General features: G+C 42.2%; 1 protein-coding gene across 1 annotated transcript in view; it reads right to left on the bottom strand.

Moving 5' to 3' along the window:
- The window catches only part of ITGA2 (integrin subunit alpha 2), a 108,573-nt gene extending 90,942 nt beyond the window's left edge, over positions 1–17,631 (bottom strand). The window contains exon 1 of the mRNA XM_027520417.1: positions 17,412–17,631. Within this exon, the coding sequence (XP_027376218.1) occupies positions 17,412–17,469 (58 nt within the window). The 5' untranslated portion in view covers positions 17,470–17,631. The remainder of the gene's footprint in view (positions 1–17,411) is intronic.
- Positions 17,632–18,381: the final 750 nt, after the last annotated feature.

Consider the following 18,381-nt stretch of genomic DNA (forward strand, 5'->3'; position numbering starts at 1 on the left):
CTTTTTCATTTGTCTGCCAACCTTAGTAGAATCTGTATTTGAAGAGTTAAGTTTTATAGGGGTTGACACTTCAACAATTTGAGGCAGAATGTCTCCATAGGAAAAAAATTTAAAAATTGTAGAACACATTCAGATATAATATTTATAATAAGAAAAGTAATCCTAGCAAGCTAGTTTTAAAAACTGAAAAATATTTTTAAAAAACCATACATTTTACTGATTGCCTGACATATTCCTGTAATACATTTTGCCTTGGCTCTACATCTTTTGATCACCTCTTCACTTGATAACTTTATAAAATTGTATTCTCTTAAACGTATTTCATTTTTTTGGGCATGGTAAGTTAAAGGTTTAAAATTATTATTATTTACAGTTAAAAAAGTTTCTTTCATTTCCATAATACCTTATTTGTAATGTCATGTAAATACTCAGGATTGTCATCCAGTATCTTTGTGTGTCTGCGTGTGTGTGTATGCACGCACTAGTTACTCAGTCGTCTGACTCTTTGTGACCCCAAGGACTGTAGCCCATCAGGCTCCTCGGTCAATGGGATTCTCCAGGCAAGAATACTGGAATGAGTTGTCATTTCCTCCTCCAGGGCATAGTCCCAACCCAGGGATCAAACCTGGGTCACCTGCATTGCAGGCAGATTCTTTACCATCTGAGCCAGCAGGGAAGCCCCCCAATATCATACAGGAGCTATAATATTTCAAGGCACTTCAAATTTTCTTTTACAGGGATTAATCCAGACACTTTTTGAACTGATGATATTTATCAACCAGTTTGTTGTTAATGTCTTTGTTAGGGTATGGAAGAGACAATGATCTGAACTTTCGCACATGTACTAAAAATATCAGACATGTGAATACATGGAAACAGGCCTGAAGTGAGGATCCTGATACTTAAGCTCCACTTGTTTTATCTGCCTTTGTTCCTAAAAGTAGATGCTTTACCTGTTCTGTTCAGTGTTATATTTGCCAGTACTTGGAGTATCTACATGATTGTAGATCAATAAAAATCAGTTGAATTAACAGAATGACTGCTGATTGTTTCACCTTTCCAACTAACAATAAGTTATGCATCAGTTCAGTTCAGTTCGGTCACTCAGTCACGTATGACTCTTTGGGAACCGTGGACTGCAGCACACCAGGCCTCTCTGTCCATCACCAACTACCAGAGTTTACTCAAACTCATGTCCATTGAGTCAGTGATGCCATCCAGCCATCTCATCCTCTGTCGTCCCCTTCTCCTCTCGCCTTCAATCTTTCCCAGCATCAGGGTCTTTTCAAATAAGTCAGCTCTTCGCATCAGGGGGCCAAAGTATTGGAGTTTCGGCTTCAACATCAGTCCTTCCAATGAATATTCAGGACTGATTTCCTTTAGAATGGACTGGTTGGATCTCCTCGCAGTCCAAGGGACTCTCAAGAGTCTTCTCCAACACCATAGTTCAAAAGCATCATTTCTTTGGTGCTCAGCTTTCTTTATAGTCCAATTCTCACATCCATACATGACTACTGGAAAAACCATAGCCTTGACTAGATAGACCTTTATTGGCAAAGTAATGTCTCTGCTTTTTAATATGTTGTCTAGGTTGGTTATACAGAGAAGGCGATGGCACCCCACTCCAGTACTCTTGCCTGGAAAATCCCATGGACAGAGGAGCCTGGTGGGCTGCAGTCCATGGGGTCGCTAAGAGTCGGACACGACTGAGCAACTTCACTTTCACTTTTCATTTTCATGCATTGGAGAAGGAAATGGCAACCCACTCCAGTGTTCTTGCCTGGAGAATCCCAGGGACGGGGGAGCCTGGTGGGCTGCCATCTATGGGGTCGCACAGAGTCAGACATGACTGAAGTGACTTAGCATCAGCAGCAGCAGGTTGGTCATAACTTTTCTCCCAAGGAGTAAGGGTTTTTTAATTTCATGGCTGCAGACACCATCTGCAGTGATTTTGGAGCCCCCCCAAAATAAAGTCTGTTACTGTTTCCACTGTTTCCCCATCTATTTGCCATGAAGTGATGGGTCCGCATGCCATGATCTTTATTTTCTGAATGCTGAGCTTTAAGCCAACTTTTTTCACTCTCCTCTTTGACTTTCATCAAGAGGCTCTTAAGTTCTTTTTCATTTTCTGCCATAAGGGTGGTATCATCTGCATATCTGAGGTTATTGATATTTCTCCCAGCAATCTTGATTCAAGCTTGTGCTTCATTCAGCTCAGCATTTCTCATGATGTACTCTGCATATAAGTTAAATAAGCACTATGACAATATACAGCCTTGACATACTCCTTTTCCTATTTGGAACCAGTTAGAACTGGACATGGAACACAGACTGGTTCCAAATAGGAAGAAGTTATGCATACAATGGGAGATAAGTAAAGACCTGGTTCATTAACAAATATAAGTTCTAGACTAATTCAAAGAAAGATGCTTGAATTCACGTTACTGAAAAGATACATTGTGAGATACAGTCCTCCTTCTGAGAAGGATTAAAAGATAGATTAACACATGTGTATTCAGATATGGGCATACATTTGCTGTTGTTGTGCAGTCTCTAAGTCATGCCTGACTCTCTGCGATCCCATGGACTGTAGCCCGCCAGGCTCCTCCATCTGTGGGATTTCCCAGGCAAGAATATTGGAGTGGATTGTATGTAAAAATATACACACACATTTCATTTTCTATTTAGAATTTTAAAGAACATTTAACTTTACTTTTTACCTGGCTTTAGGAGAATCCTAAAAAGAAGATTGACTATATTTTGGGGTGATGAAATGGCAGAACTATGCCACTGTTGGAAGTACAAGAATTCTTTTTTTTAACTGAAAAACCCACATATTGGACAAGACAATACTTTGTAGAGTCTAAAAGCTTGGCCTCTGATATTGGAATAGCTCTGTGACCTTGGACAAGCTATTTATCTTCCATAAGCCACTGTTTCTTCTTTGAAATAGACCCAGTCTATAAGCCTACTTTATTGTGATCAGAGAGAATTTAATAAAATTCTCAACCCAGTGTCCAGCACATGATGTGAACTTAGTAAAGATAGCTTGCTTTTGTGATTATTTTTACTATTAATATCATTCATTTTATGTTTCTGACAAGAGCATCTTTTCTTGAGAAATTTTAAAAGGCATGTCAATTTGTGATCCCACTTTCACCTCTGACATAAAAAGCATATCCTGAATAAGTTTCCATTTAAGTTTCTGAGAACTGCTGTGTAATGGGTAGGAGGGTGTCTGCAATTTGCTGACACACACTCACCATGAGAGCCAAGAAAGCATTATCAGCCCATGGACCCTCCAGGAAGCCACGGACGCAGGAAATGGGTTACTCAGACCCTGACTTTGAAACTAAGAAAACAGACTTCAAACTCTCAAGTCAGTTAATCATTATCTAGAATATGTATGACAACAGAAAATGGGCACAGGTCGCATTAGATCCTTGAACATGTACAAAATTACAGGAAATCATTCTCAACAGCATTGTCTTCATGCTGAAAGTACAATACTGTGGAAAGAATTTAGAAAATCCTTCCCCCTTCCTCTCAAAAAAAATAATAAAGCAGCTAAACTTAGAAATTATAGGCCCTTTGAAAAGAACCACACATTTATTCCATAGAGAGATTTAAGCTCTACAATGTTTGACTTATAGCTATAGTGCTTAAAAGAAGAAAAAGCAGTGCAAAACCAAAGGCATAAAATGACCCTTAAAACTGCTTCTGAAATACAGCAGTGTAACATTCTCCTGCTTTCATTAAGAAAGAAAAATGCAGTTTTTTCTTAAAAGTCTTTGTTTTGAGTGTTAAATTTTATATTCAGTAAGGATCTAGATTCTCGTCCACAGGTGACATTAGAAATGGAAAGCAGAGGGCCTGGGGGGCTCCTTTGAATCCTCTATTTCCTCCAGTGTCTGACACTCTACCGCCCAATGATAGGCACTCCATTGAGGACCCTTAAAATAATGAATGGTGATGAAAAGGATGAATACCAAGGATGTAAATTTTGAAAAATAACATTATATCTGCTTTTATAGTGTGCGAAATACTTTTCTGTTCACAATTCCATTTGATCCTCCCAGTGACCCAGCAAGGTTGGGAATAGTTTGCCTGTGACTTATCCAAAGTCATCCAGAAAAATGGCAATAAAATTAAAATCTACTCTTCAGGGGTGGAGTTCCTCCCATCATGCCATGAACATGTTTGTTTAATATATTAAGGGTTCTCAACTGGGAGCAATTTTGTCCATCAGGGGTCCTTTGGTAATGTCTGGGCACATTTTTGGTTGTCATACCATTGTGGGGAAAGGGAGTGTCTACTGGCATTTAGTAGGTAGAGACCAGGGATGTCACTCAGCATCCGAAAGTACACAGGACAGCCCCTCCTGCCACCCCTACTGCTCCATGCCCCCAATCAATTACCTAGTCTCAGATGCCAATAATGCTGAAGTAAACAATCAATGGTCTTATAAACACCGTTAAGTTGATTAAGTCACTGTGGTGGTTTTAAAACATGTCTGGGACTGACTTGAGGCTCCTCCCATTAAGATACTGAGTAAGTCTCCTCCTCTATAATCTAGGTGTGGTTTGGTAATTTCTTTGATGAATAGATGCAGTTGCCCGATTTCTGAGTCTAGATTAGAAAAGATCATGCAGTTTCTGCCACTTTTGAGAGGGACACTTGCCTTGGGATCCCTGAGTTGCCAATAAGAAATCAGGCTGTCCAGAGAGTGCCATTCTGGAGAAACTTCTTGATGGAACCACGTGAAGAGACAGCTGCCTACCCTCTGACAGTAACCACATGAGGGACCTCAAGCCAGAATGGCCCAGCCAAGCTCTTCTCAAAGTCCTATGCAAGAAACCATGAGAGGTAACAAATGATGGTCATCATTTTAAGCCACTAAGTTTTAGGGTGACTGGTTACACGGCAACAGCTAACCAGAACAATCTTCAGAGACTCAAAGTCAAGTTCTCTGGCAAACAGAATGTCTTTTATTTCTCTCTAAAGTATTCTGACATACAGACGTATGGAAATCTTAACTACATGACTACAACTCCTCAAGTGAAAATGGATTAGAATCCATTTTGGAAGTAGGGGACAAGGAGAACTTTACCAAAAAAATTGTGAAGGCTATCTTGAAATGATAGACTGCAGGTTGGAGTCCTGGACTTCAGTCATTTTCAAAAACTAGTTATTGTAAAAATGAGGTATTTATTGGCAATACTAGATGATCTCTTAAGGCTTCTTCTAGGACTAACTAGAATATCCTACTCTATTTTTCAAAAGATAGACTTTTAAAATTGTAACTTAAAATGTACTCTGATAAATATAAAGAATGAGAATTGAAGTAAATATGAAGGACAAGTTTACATTCACCAAACTATAAGACGTTTAAAAAAACCTACAAAAAATAAGTAAAAGTGATAAAAATCACACACTACTGATGACCACAGTGTTCAGTATGCAAGAAGAGCTAAAAAATAAAGAGTTTTGATCCAGTAATGTTGCTTTTGGAAATGGTCCAAAAGGAAAAAGAAAGAAAAAAACTTCTACACTGATATTTATAGCCACATTACTTGCAATAAGGGGAAAAAACCCACAGGAAACAGCCTGAATATCCAACAATGGGACAATAGTTAACCCTGACATGGCCGGATGTATTAATGTAAAGTTCTAAATATAAGGACCACATGGCAAAGCATATACAAAAGACAAGTGAAAAGAGTAAACAAGTCAATTTCATATAAACAGTGATGGTATCTATGAAAATTTACTTTCACACGAATATCAAAAGAAAGAAATATATTTTTTTCTGTTAACATGAATATCAGTACATCATTTCCTATAAGGATATTGAAATATTCTGCTTTATAAAGAAAAGCTATAAACTTAAAGTATCAATCAAGTTTACCACTTTGATGGACATATTTACCTCATATTATTGAAATTCTATCTTTACTTAAAAAATTTTTTTTAATTTTTCTTTTTACTTTACAATATTGTATTGGTTTTGCCATACATCAACATCATTTTCTGGGTGCTTACAACATGCCAGGTCCTGGGAATACAATGATAAATAGAATGAAAGGTAATCTTAAAAGTGTATTCAGTGGGAGAGCTAGTCAAGTTGAAGATAAATTATAGTGCTGCTTTATGAAAATAGAAAAGGGGGTCAGGAAAGGGCTTTTTAGGGGGAAAAAAAGATGTCTGCACTGTCTTAATACTTTAATTTATCTTGTTATTTGTAAACAGCACCATCTTAGTTTGACATTTCAAGACTAAGGAGAAACCTTCCAAAAGCAAACAAACTTTGTCAAAGTGAAAAAAAAAAATCAACTAAAGGAATATTTTAGCATGTTTGGATAAACCTGTAAATAAAAGGATCTGTGCATATACAAATTGGAAAGTGCTAGAAAGTTTTCAGCCTGGCATTCATTCAGAAAGTGTGCATTTAATCCATACTACATTAGCTGTCATACACGCTTCATTCATTCAACAAAACAAGACACGGCTTCCATCTTCTCAGATTTTGTAATCTACAGGATGTAAATCCAAGTAAACAGATGATTGAAATAGAATGTGACAAATGCTATGAAAGGTCCATGTGAGAAGGACAACTAAATTGGATTAAAGGAATTATAGAATATGAGTTCAGAGAAGGCAATGGCACCCCACTCCAGCACTCTTGCCTGGAAAATCCCATGGACGGAGGAGCCTGGTGGGCCGCAGTCCGTGGGGTCTCTAGGAGTCTGACAAGACTCAGCTACTTCACTTTCACTTTTCACTTTCATGCATTGGAGAAGGAAATGGCAACCCACTCCAGTGTTCTTGCCTGGAGAATCCCAGGGACGGGGGAGCCTGGTGGGCTGCCGTCTACAGGGTCGCACAGAGTCGGACACGACTGAAGCGACTCAGCAGCAGCAGAATATGAGTTAGGGGCTAAATTGTATCTTAGAAAGAGAGAACACAGATAAAGGTAAGAAACTATGGAACTGTACTATTAAAAAGGGCTAAGGTCACATCTTGGGGCTTCCCTGGTGGTTCAGATGGTTAAGAACCCACCTGCAACGCGGGAGACCCAGGTTCAATCCCTGGGTTGGGAAGATGCCCTGGAGAAGGGAACGGCTACCCACTCCAGTACGCTTGCCTGGAGAATTCCATGGACAGAGGAGCCTGGCAGCCTACAGTCCATAGGGTCACAGTGGGACACGACTGAGTGACTAACACTTTCACTTTCAAGTTCTCGTCTCAGCTGAACCATAGCCAAAAATAAATAAATAAATGAAATGATACTGATCTGTTAAAATATGATTACTTAGGGGCAAAAATTAAATACTGCAATAATAAAAGGGACTTCACAATTATTACTACTATGCTATATAGTCTGAATGTCTGTGTCCTGTCAAACTTCCTAAATTGAAATTCTAACCCTCAAAGATGATGGTACCAGGAGGTGGCTGCCTTTGGGAGATGCTCCGGCTTTGCCCTCATGAAGGGGATTACTACCTTGCAAGAGAGGCTCCAGAGAGGCCCCTAGCCCCTTTCATCACACAAGGACATGGCAAAAGCCACCAACTATGATCCAGGAAAAGAGCACTCACCACAACATGACCTTGCCGCCACCCTGATCTTAAACTCCTCAGCCTCCAGAACTGTGAGAAATACATTTGTATAGTCTATAAGTTACCCAGTCTGTGGCATTTTGTTATAGCAACCTGAAAGAACTAAGACACTATGACATTAACGTAAATTATCTAACCATCTTTCAATTTGACAGTAAGACTTTTTTTTAATCTGGGCTATTACAATTTATATAAAGGAAAATAAAGAGCATATAAAAGTACCTCAATTTTCAAAGCTATGTTCCCCCTCCCCTCCAAAACAATGTTCATAAGTACACAGAAAACTAAGTCAATTACTCTGAAATATCTATGTTATGTACTAACATTCAGAATATGGCTACAAAAAGGTTTTATAATTCAGTGCCCATATCTTAACAAGTGTCCAAGAGGCTGTTTAGTTAAAGGACCTGAGGGAAGCTGGTCAACAATCTGGGATAGAGTTATCTGACAGAATTGACCAGAAGCCAGCTTGCATTCAGTCTGCATTTCTACGTGGTATCCATGGAAATGAGATCAGGCCGGCACAAAGACCAACAAAGGCCACCTTTGAATGAATCAGGAGAATGACAACTGCCAGTGTTCAAGGCATCCACGAACACAATGGCTTTGCACACGCTCTTCAGAACACAATGGAATAGTCTCTTACACTGACAATACAGCGTCCATCACTCTTTTTTTTTCCATTGCTCTGTTTAAACATTAACCTCATTTTTATACAGAACGCCTTTCAATGATCAGGAGTTATGTACAGCTTCTGTAGTACAAACTGTCTCTAGTCTCTTTAAATTAATAACAGGAGGAATTGCAGCTACTCTTTCAGACACAGAATAATACTGCAGGAATCTTCTAGGAACTGTTTGGTCAATAGAACAGACCATTCTCTCAAAGGAAGAAAAACCTACTTGAAAATTATGAACAGTCCCAATATTCAATGAACCTGAAAACATTACAAAAATATGCAGTTCAAGTTTATACTGGTTAGTAAATGTAATTTACATGTACAAGAGTAGGCAGGCATAGACTGGATAAAATATTTGACTACAAATACCTTGAACTAATAACTTTAACAAAATTAGGAGTAGGCTTTCTTTTCTAATTTATATTAATGGAAATGTTTAAAATGCCTTGAAAAAAACCACTGAGTTATACACAGAATAAAAGGCTTTAATATTTTAAGAACAGAACCTTTTGAAGATGACACTAATTCTCTGTGCTATATGGGACTCAGATTTCTCAAAAGATATTTTTGAGGATCTTTATTATGCTAGATAGAAATAAAGCATTAAAAGCTTAACTGGAGACACATAAATCTATAGCTACAAAAGAATTTCTTTGTTTTTTTTTTTTTAGAAAATGTGACTGAAGCACTGAACTTAATTCTACTAATAGAACTGGAATATTTTTATATATTACGCACCCTAAAAACAGCTGTAAGCTTGTTAATTACAACTGCTTTAATGCAGTAAATACGTTCTGAAGCAAACAAAAGTGTATATACATCAGCTTCCTCTAACCCAAGCAGCCACTTTGGAGGGTGGGAGGTGCCGATTCCCGTAGCTCTGCTGTCTTCTCTCTGCAGGCCTTGGTCAGCTTCACCTTTCTCTCATCAATTGACATCCTCTCCATTTCACAGCCCAGAATCTGCTTTGCCTTCCTTCACGTAATCATCTGTGGTTTCTAATCTGTCCAGGGGGGCTGCAGGGCATCCAGTTTCCCCCTCCGTCTCCTTTATCCCTGACAGCATCCTTTCCACGGACATCAGTTCCCCCCTTCTCCTCTCATGTCATGGGCTCCTGCCAAATACGGATGCTTCAATGTAAATTTCAAAACTACAAAGGTACCATGCAGTACCGTAAGTGACAGAAGTAAAAAAACAAAAAGAAAAAAAAAAACCCTCACAATGATGATGTTTACACAAGTTTCTCCAATATTTGTTTTTAAGCAGACGTTCCCACTTCAGTCCTCTAGCTCCTTTCTCCTCTCTTCCTGTCAAACTTCCGGACATGCCCCCCCCCGCCCCCCGCCTTCATCTCTGGTTGACTCCTCAGTCCACAACACTCTGGTTGTGCTTTTGTCTGTCAGAGAAGACTACCCTCGCCAAGGCATCAGACCTGCCTGACTTAGGGGAAAGAGCTGATCCTGTGGACCAAGCTCTCGAAACACTTCTGTGGCGCCCTAGTCTCCACAGTCCTTTCTTTCCTCCTCCAGCCGCGCCTTGGTGTCTCCACTTCCTCACCTGACCCTCTAAGGTGGCTCCTCAGCTTGTAGCCAGTCACCTGCTAGTCTGTCTCCGTCTGACTCATCAACATTACGTCTTCAATCCCTCTCCAGATGCCCACAACTCCTTGCTCTCTATCCCCAACTTACTCTAGCTCCTGTTCCTAACACCACTACACACAACCATCTAATAACTGCACGTGTACACCTGGCTGTCTCAAACTCAACCTGTCAACCTGAACTGCTCTCTTTTTCCTCTGATCTTGCCTTCCTTCAGCCTTCCCTGTTCCAGTGAATGGCCCCCCCTTTTAATTATTTACATCAGAAACCCAGACATCAGTCTTACAGTCTCCCACTCTTGTCAATCAATCACCAAACCCCGTCGATTCTTCCTTAATTCCTTTCACATCTGTCCGCAGCTATCTTTCCCTACTGCTGCTATCTGGGTTTGGACCACTGCCATTTCTAACGCTGAAATGAGACCATTCACTCCGCTGTCCCCTCCTGCTGCCAGGGTGATCTGCCAAGGAGCCAACCTGAGTGTATCACTGCCCTGCTCAAGGCCCTTCAGAGCCCTCCAACTGTCCTCAGAATAAACTCCAGGCTCCGTGCCAGGACTTATAAAGGCCTTTCATGGTAGAGTGCCCGCTCACCTCCCAGCTCTCACTTTCTGTGAATACTTTGAGCAATGTGCTCCTGGCATAATGGCCTTCTCCTTTCCTATTCAAGCATCTGAGACATCTGGTTCAGGAACTAGGAGATGGAGCCTACTCCTGATCACAATACATTATCGCTTACAGTCATTTAAAAAGAACTGGACTCCAAAGCACTTCACAGCAGAGCTGAACGGTAACGATTATTCCCTAGGATGGCCTCTCCAGAGTTTGATACTCAAACATGTCTCAGTGATATTTCTCCATCCTCTGAATTCAACATCTAGTTGTATACCACTAATTCAGCAACATGAGACCATATGACACCTATTAGGTTATCAAAACTTACGTTACATGGTTATGTCATAGGCATAGACAACACAACAATAGAAACAACATACGTTTCAAATTACATGGAAATTTTTAAAAACACCAAGAGGTATGAAGACTTGAAATTTCAGTAACTCAGAAACTCAAAGTCAGTATCAAGGACCTGCTTTCTTTCTCTCTTTCCACTAGGCCAGTGTGTTGGCTTTATCCCCAGGCTAGCTGACATCATGGTTGCAAGATGGCTACGGCTATTCCAAGATTCCCATCTAGACCTGACAATATGTTATTATTAACGAGTATCTCTCTTAGGAATAAAAAATTCTTTCCCAAAAGTCCCTGAGCAGATCTGTACCACTCATTCAGCAATTAATGTATCTGTACTTATTCAGCAATTAATTTCATGAAACCACATGACATCTATTATGTTATAAAAACTTACATTATATCTTTGTTATAGACATAGACAACACAACAAAAATAAAACAAGTTTTAAATTACACAGAAAGCTTTCTCCACATCTCATTGGCTAAAATTCCATTATATGCCCATGTCCAAATCAGATAGTAGCAAGAGATCTGGGGCCACCATCACTGGTTCAGTTCAATTACCCTTCAATTACCTCCTAGTTATGCAGAGGAGAGATTAACCCAGTAACTGGGCTTCTGTAAGAAAGGTGGATGTCAGGGTATGAAATTGGTTAGGCAGCCCCCTCCCAGGGACTGAGACAATTTCTTTCCCTCATGTGCAGATGTGTTCCAAGCAGCTTACAACCTCTCTGGACCACATTTCAAGTTCCCCATGGTTCTACATTGGACCCAGCATACTGCCTTACATAAAGCAAGTGTTACATAAAGATATGATCAAAAACTAGTTTTATGGAATTCACTGTAACCAGAGCAGCAAAGCATCTACATCTCATCAGAAGAGGGATCATAGGGATCACTTTCATACACAAGACCTATTGTTGTCTCAGGATTTGTGGTAACAAGATTCTTCTCTTTAGAGAGTCATTATTCTGTGTGCTCCTCCTGGTAAATCATTAGTTACCATAACAAAAGCATACACACACTCCGCATCTTGGAGTTACTGATTAGAGTAACCGCTTTCCATGGTTCTTTCCCTCTTATGCTGTGTTTAGTCTTTCCATAATGTCCGAAGCTAAGTTAGGCTGATTATGACTTTGGTGGTAGCATTTATATGATGTCAAGATGATAGTTTTGGTCCCAAATATTTTCCCTACTCTTCCTGAAATTTTTTACATTTTCTTTTGTATAAGTGCTGCTTTATTGATAATGTATAAAAGCAAACATTTTTGGCATGTAAGGGCCCCACATATCACTTCAGTTTAGTTCAGTCGCTCAGTCGTGTCCAACTCTTTGGGACCCCATGAATTGCAGCACACCAAGCCTCCCTGTCCATCACCAACTCCCGGAGTTCACTCAGACTCACGTCCATCGAGTCGGTGATGCCATCCAGCCATCTCATCCTCTGTTGTCCCCTTCTCCTCCTGCCCCCAATCCCTCCCAGCATCAGGGTCTTTTCCAATGAGTCAACTCTTTGCATGAGGTGGCCAAAGTATTGGCATTTCAGCTTCAACATCAGTCCTTCCAATGAACACCCAGGACTGATCTCCTTTAGGATGGAATTGTTGGATCTCCTTGCAGTCCAAGGGACTCTCAAGAGTCTTCTCCAACACCACAGTTCAAAAGCATCAGTCCTTTGGTGCTCAGCTTTCTTCATTGTCCAACTCTCACACCCATACGTGACTACTGAAAAAAACCATAGCCTTGACTAGACGGACCTTTGTTGGCAAAGTAATGTCTCTGCTTTTCAATATGCTATCTAGATTGGTCATAACTTTCCCTCCAAGGAGTAAGCGTCTTTTAATTTCACATATCACTTAAATTCAAATAAATATGGGGGTCTAGCTGAGTTGGTTTGAGTAATAGACATGATTTTTGAAACAGCAGATATGTTATTTCAAATTTAGGCAAAGATAGAGTGTTGAAATATCTTTTTATCATATCTTGAACATTTTGTCCAAATGAGAGTTACTATGGGGAAGTAGAGTAGGTTTACATATGTTTTCAGAAAGAGACAGACAGACATGGTATTTCAACCAATACATTCTTACTGATAACTATGAAGTTGGAAAGGAACATGAATCAAAGAGAACCTGTTACTTCTAGCAATCAACATTTGGGAACAATTCTGTGACTGTCCCCTTGAAAGTAGCTGCTGGCTAATATCATCTAAGAGAAAGCAAATCTGCCACAGAAGAGGATGTTGTTGGTCTTGTTGTGCTTGATGAAGAACAGGAAAGGGTAATCATAATGGAAACGCAAATGGTACTGATAATACACTAGAAATTCTTTATTTTTGACACACAGACTAAATGGTCTTTATTTGGCTGAATGTCTAAAATTCTACCATTAGATGCTCATCTCTTTATGTTAACAGGCTTCTTCCTTTTTTATATGTCCAGGGCTATCAGCACACTAAGACAGAAGCAGTCATCACCTACTTTAGAGGGAATTCACTTGACCTGATGCATTCTCTCAGTGCTGAAATACACCTGACTTGGTTGTCACCACAGAACAGGGTGGTACAGGCAGTTTGGAATTTTAATTTGTTAGGAAAGAGAAGGTGCAGTATTTAAGCAATTACTTCCAAACCTGGCTGTATATCAGAAATGTATGAGTAATTGTTTTTAAATACTGAATGGCATGGCATGCGTGCATGCATAGTCATGTATGACTCTCTGCAACCCTTTGGACTGTAGACTGGCAGGCTCCTCTTTTCATGGGATTTTCAGGCAAGAATACTGGGAATGTGTTACCATTTCCTCCTTCAGGGGATCTTCTCGACCCAGGGATTGGACCCGCATCTCCTGTGTCTCCTGCATTGCAGCAGGATTCTTTACATGCTGAACCATCAGGGAAGTCCCTTAAAAACTGAATCCTAAGCCTCATTCCACGAATGTGAATCAGAACAGTAGCTCCAGAACCAGTATTTAGGAGAGTAAAGCTTAGTGTACCTTGGGCAGATGTAGATGGAGAGTCGTGGAGGAAGGGAGTTACCATATTGGTGGTGGCCTAAGGTGGTTGAGGGGCTGAGGCTGAGTGGAGAGAGGTCGTTGAGGATAGGTCCTGGAAATAAGAGATTACTTAAAATTTCCCTTTTTATTATAAAAACTTCCCTACTTTATCATTTTACTTGGGGTTGTCTCTTTTAACTTAGAACAAAGGTGAGTTGCAAACGGATGAGAGAAAAAGGGAAAAAGCATCAAGGCAGTGAAGGCAAATAACATAATCTGGAAAATATTCTAATACCAAATATGGTATGATCAAGTGCAGTCAGAATACAGAATGGTGTGCATAGGTGTGTACAAGTGGCTCGGGGATGTATGTACTGTGGATGTGCCTATGTGCAGTGTGTGTGCTTATGTGTGTGTGCAGGGTGAGTGTGGCAGAGAAGAAGCTGAAGAGGAAGGCTGCAGTCAGATGGTGAAAGACTTTATGACATGCCACAAAATTGGGACTTTGCACTACATGATCTGGACAGCCACTCAATGTTTGACACAAGGGGGTGACTGGATACAGATAAATGTTTAGAAAGATAACCCTGGTGACAAAGCAACACACACAGTTAAACCAGCTTAAAAACAGTAGGGGTCCAGAGACAAAAAAGTGAGGGCCTGAACTGGGTGGGAGCAGAAGGCACATGAGTTGGGGAGAACAGAGAGAACATGTTGCCAATAAGGGAAGAGATCCTGGTTTTCATGTTTCCACCATAATGCTGCCATTAAACACTAATAGATGATGTAGGAAAAATTTTCAGAGGAGAGGTATCAACTTTGTTTGGGGACCCAAAGTCACCTAGATGGAGATATTTACCGAACCGGAACTCAGCAGAGTTGGCTGGAGATGCTGACCTGAGTGGGGAGCAGGCCCAAAGAGAACTGGGAGAAGGAAGAGGATCCAGCATGGAACTCTGTGAACACCAACAAGGACTGGGTCAAAGAGCCAAGCCTGTGAAGGAGACTAAGGAAGAAGAGCCAGGAAAATAGGAGACAAGCAGGGAGAACAGAAGCCAGGGATAGACGGTGTTTTAGGAGGAAAGAGCGGCCAAATCACATACTGATGGAGGACCTGCTTACTAAGAGGGAAATTAGAATATTTACAGCTGGAGGGGAAATTAGGGATTTGAAAATATTCATTAGACGGGGTGACTTGGGCAGGGTACCAGAGATAGCAGAAGATGAGGCCTAGAATCCAGGGGCAAGGATTATCCTTGGCCAAGCAACACACTAGAGAGTGTAAGTGACATCACACATTTAAAAATCACATTCCTTTCCTCTATGGACCTTGGTTTATGGATTATCCAGGGCTCTTATGGTCTTTCTTTTCCAGTCTCAACCTGCTGGTTACCACTTCAATGATTGCAAGCACTTAAATCAAGGAAGATCAATGAAAGGTGATAAATACGAAACCAAACTAAGAGCACTGCTTTTTCTTAAATACCTGTGAGAATGTTTACAGACAGCCAATCTGAATCTAAGTGTTAAAATGAGATTTGAGGGTTTTAAGTTTCTACAGTGGTTGGCTTATATGCTGGAGTGTATGCTAGAAGTATAAATACACACACACACACACACACACACACGAGCCTTTTACATTTTAATTTTTGGTATTTATATTGAACAATTATACATGGATATAACCTATAAACAACTACAAATATGTATGTATAATAATGATGAGTGCTCAAAAATTTTATACAGATAGGGTCATGCCATAAAAACTGTAGCTGTCACAAACTGAGAGCTTTCAATTATTCACTTTAATCTTGGATATTCATGGTATCAAAAAAATGATGCTGTTTTCCTGGGAACTTGGGTTCAGATCACAAATGAGAAAGCTTTATTACGATCATCCTGAATTAAGAGAAAACCTGTTCCTTGAGTAAGGAAATACCTGGAGCAGGCGGAAGAAGGAACTACACAAACTGTTTGGACAGATGTCATTTTATATCACCTCCGCTGGCTTGCAGCAAGGTGTCGAGCTGTCCTTGTTAACCAACTCTGGGGGAAAGAAAACTCTGAACCTGACTTCAGGCCTTGCAGTACCACATTCCTCTAAAATTATTTCTCACTGCTTTGTTAAGAACAAGCCTCAACACTTCGAAAATAAGAAAATGATGTTATACTTCCATAGCTTCTGTTAATAAAGGGTACTTGAAGAGAGCTGAAAAGCTTGGGCTGAAGGGTCCATTAGCTCTTGGGAAGGTGGTGGACTCCAGGGACTGAATCTCAAGGTGAAAGTAACTTTATCTGAAACCTCTAGATTAGGGTTGATGGCCCCTAAGAACATCTTTGGGGTCCCAGGAGAGAATATCTGAAGTAGCAGACCCAGGATTAGACAAGAAAACTAACTGATGCCTATTCTCTGCTGGGGTGAGGACTATTTCTCTTTCTCTGCTATTTTTCTGTATTTCTGCTATTTCCCTAACCTGGAGCAAAGGCTACAGGATCTTCTGCATTAGATTTCTTTCAGGATCAAGGACAGCAACTGGCTACATGCCTCAAAGGAGGGCAGTTTAGCAAAGATTTATCCTCTTGCTATAAACATTTGAAAATGAGACCACTTTTTTTTGCTAGCTATTCAAATTACAAAATACAAATGTGACTCCCCCACTCCACCCCAAAAGTAAACTAAAGTTCTTGAAATAAGCACACACGAGGCTCTGGATAAAGTTTGGACAAGGCACTCTTGATGGACTGTGGTCGCACCCCTAGACTCATTTCCCCACTTAGTGAAAAAGGGGTCAGGAGAGGGGCGGACCCGGCTCTCGTCGCCTTGCCCTAGGAGCTACAACTGCGGGTAATTCTTTTGTTGTAGCGCCAGAGATCGAGAAAGTGGAAAGAACTTTTTCCGGACCTAAGTTTACATTCGTTGAATAGACGACGTTACAACAATAAGAGGAAGGCAGAAGGGCAGAAGAATTCCCCTCTGCCAAGCATTTAAGAGGCACTTAGGTTTTCCTACGTGCCCCAAGGGAAGATACAGCAGTGCTGCGTTCTGGAGAAATGAGGACATTATTCACACGCTCCGGGTTGAAAAATAAGCGTATTGGGCTCCCAGGCTCCTGCAACGCCACCAGGCATCGCGCTGAGGGGCAGGCTACCTCCTAGGACCGAGTTGCCGGGATGCACAGAACCGCGGAGTCCGGGTCTGGCGGGGCACCTGTCTGAGCCGGACTGCAGGCGCCCCGCTAATCCCCACTCCCCCATGCTTGTGTGCGCTTGCGTGTGTGCCTGAGAGCGAAGCGCGCTTCCAGTTAACTTCGAAAGGTGCTTTACAGACAGGGTGAGACACGCCTTATGGGGACACCAGGCGGGGGCGAGCCGGAGCCGGAATGGGGAGTCTCTCTCCGTCCCGTTGGGATGGCTGGAAGCCTGGGTCCACGTGGAATCAGAGCCGAGACGCGCGTCGCCTGCGCCTCCCTGGCGCAGAACTCCTGGCTCGTGCCCTCACCCGGGGACCCACGCAGGTTCCTCCTGCCACCGATGCGGAGCAGAGACGTCGCTTACCTTGACTGAACACTAACACCAGCTGCAGCGGCGTGCCGCCTGTCCGTCCTGGCCGCATCCTGAGCCCGTCGCCCTGGCGCTGGAGCTGCTGTGGGTTTGCGCGGGGATCCAAGGACACTGAGACGCTCCAGAAGCCGTCCCGAGGGCTTCTCTCCCGCTCCCGGGCGTGAGCCGGGAAAAGTTGCCCGGCAGCTCCGGGAGCGCCAAGGCCCGCCCCTTCGCCTCGGCACACACCAGACCTGCCCCGGCCGGCCCCGCCCCCCCGCCCCCCCCGCCCCCCTCTCCGCCCAGCGAGCCGCACCTGGCTCCTCCACACCCCCGGAAGCCTCACCTCCACCCCCACACGCCATCCCAGCCCCGGGATCCAGGAAGCTGCGGGGATGGGGACCGCGTGCCTGGGGGCCTTTCCTGCCTGCACAGCAGACGGCGAAAGTCGGGCAGTCACTACCCCGCCCCCCGACAGTCTGACGTAAGCCCGGGGCAGACCCCGGGTCCCCGAAAGACCCTGGCCCTCGTGCAGGCCTTCCGGCTCCTGGCAGGGGTGGGAGGGCTGGGGGGAGCCATGAGCCTCAGTCACCGTTCTCAGGGGCTGCGCGGTGCCTGCCTTCTCTGCCTTTCCCAAGTGGGTGGAGGAAGGGACAAAAATAAGCGCAGAATGACCAGGTTAGAAACTAACCCGACAGGAAACAAGATCTGCCCACAGTTATGATTATCCCGAAGTGATATTTAAGCAAGAGCTGCTGCAAGAGCTGGGGGTGGGGGGGTGGGGTTGCGTTGGGGTGGGGGGTGTTGTGTGTGTTAAAATTCTCATTCCTTCCTCTCCAAGATAATAAGCAGCTGATTTCATTGTTAACTTGAAGGGATTTACTTAAAGACACAAAGACCAGTGAGAGCCCCGGTATGAACTCGTGATGCTTCCTGTTTGCATTACATTGTGAGTATTTTCTTCCATTATTTCAGGCCCAGGTCT

The sequence above is a fragment of the Bos indicus x Bos taurus genome, chromosome 20 (assembly GCF_003369695.1).
Source record: "Bos indicus x Bos taurus breed Angus x Brahman F1 hybrid chromosome 20, Bos_hybrid_MaternalHap_v2.0, whole genome shotgun sequence".
Lineage (NCBI taxonomy): Eukaryota > Metazoa > Chordata > Mammalia > Artiodactyla > Bovidae > Bos > Bos indicus x Bos taurus.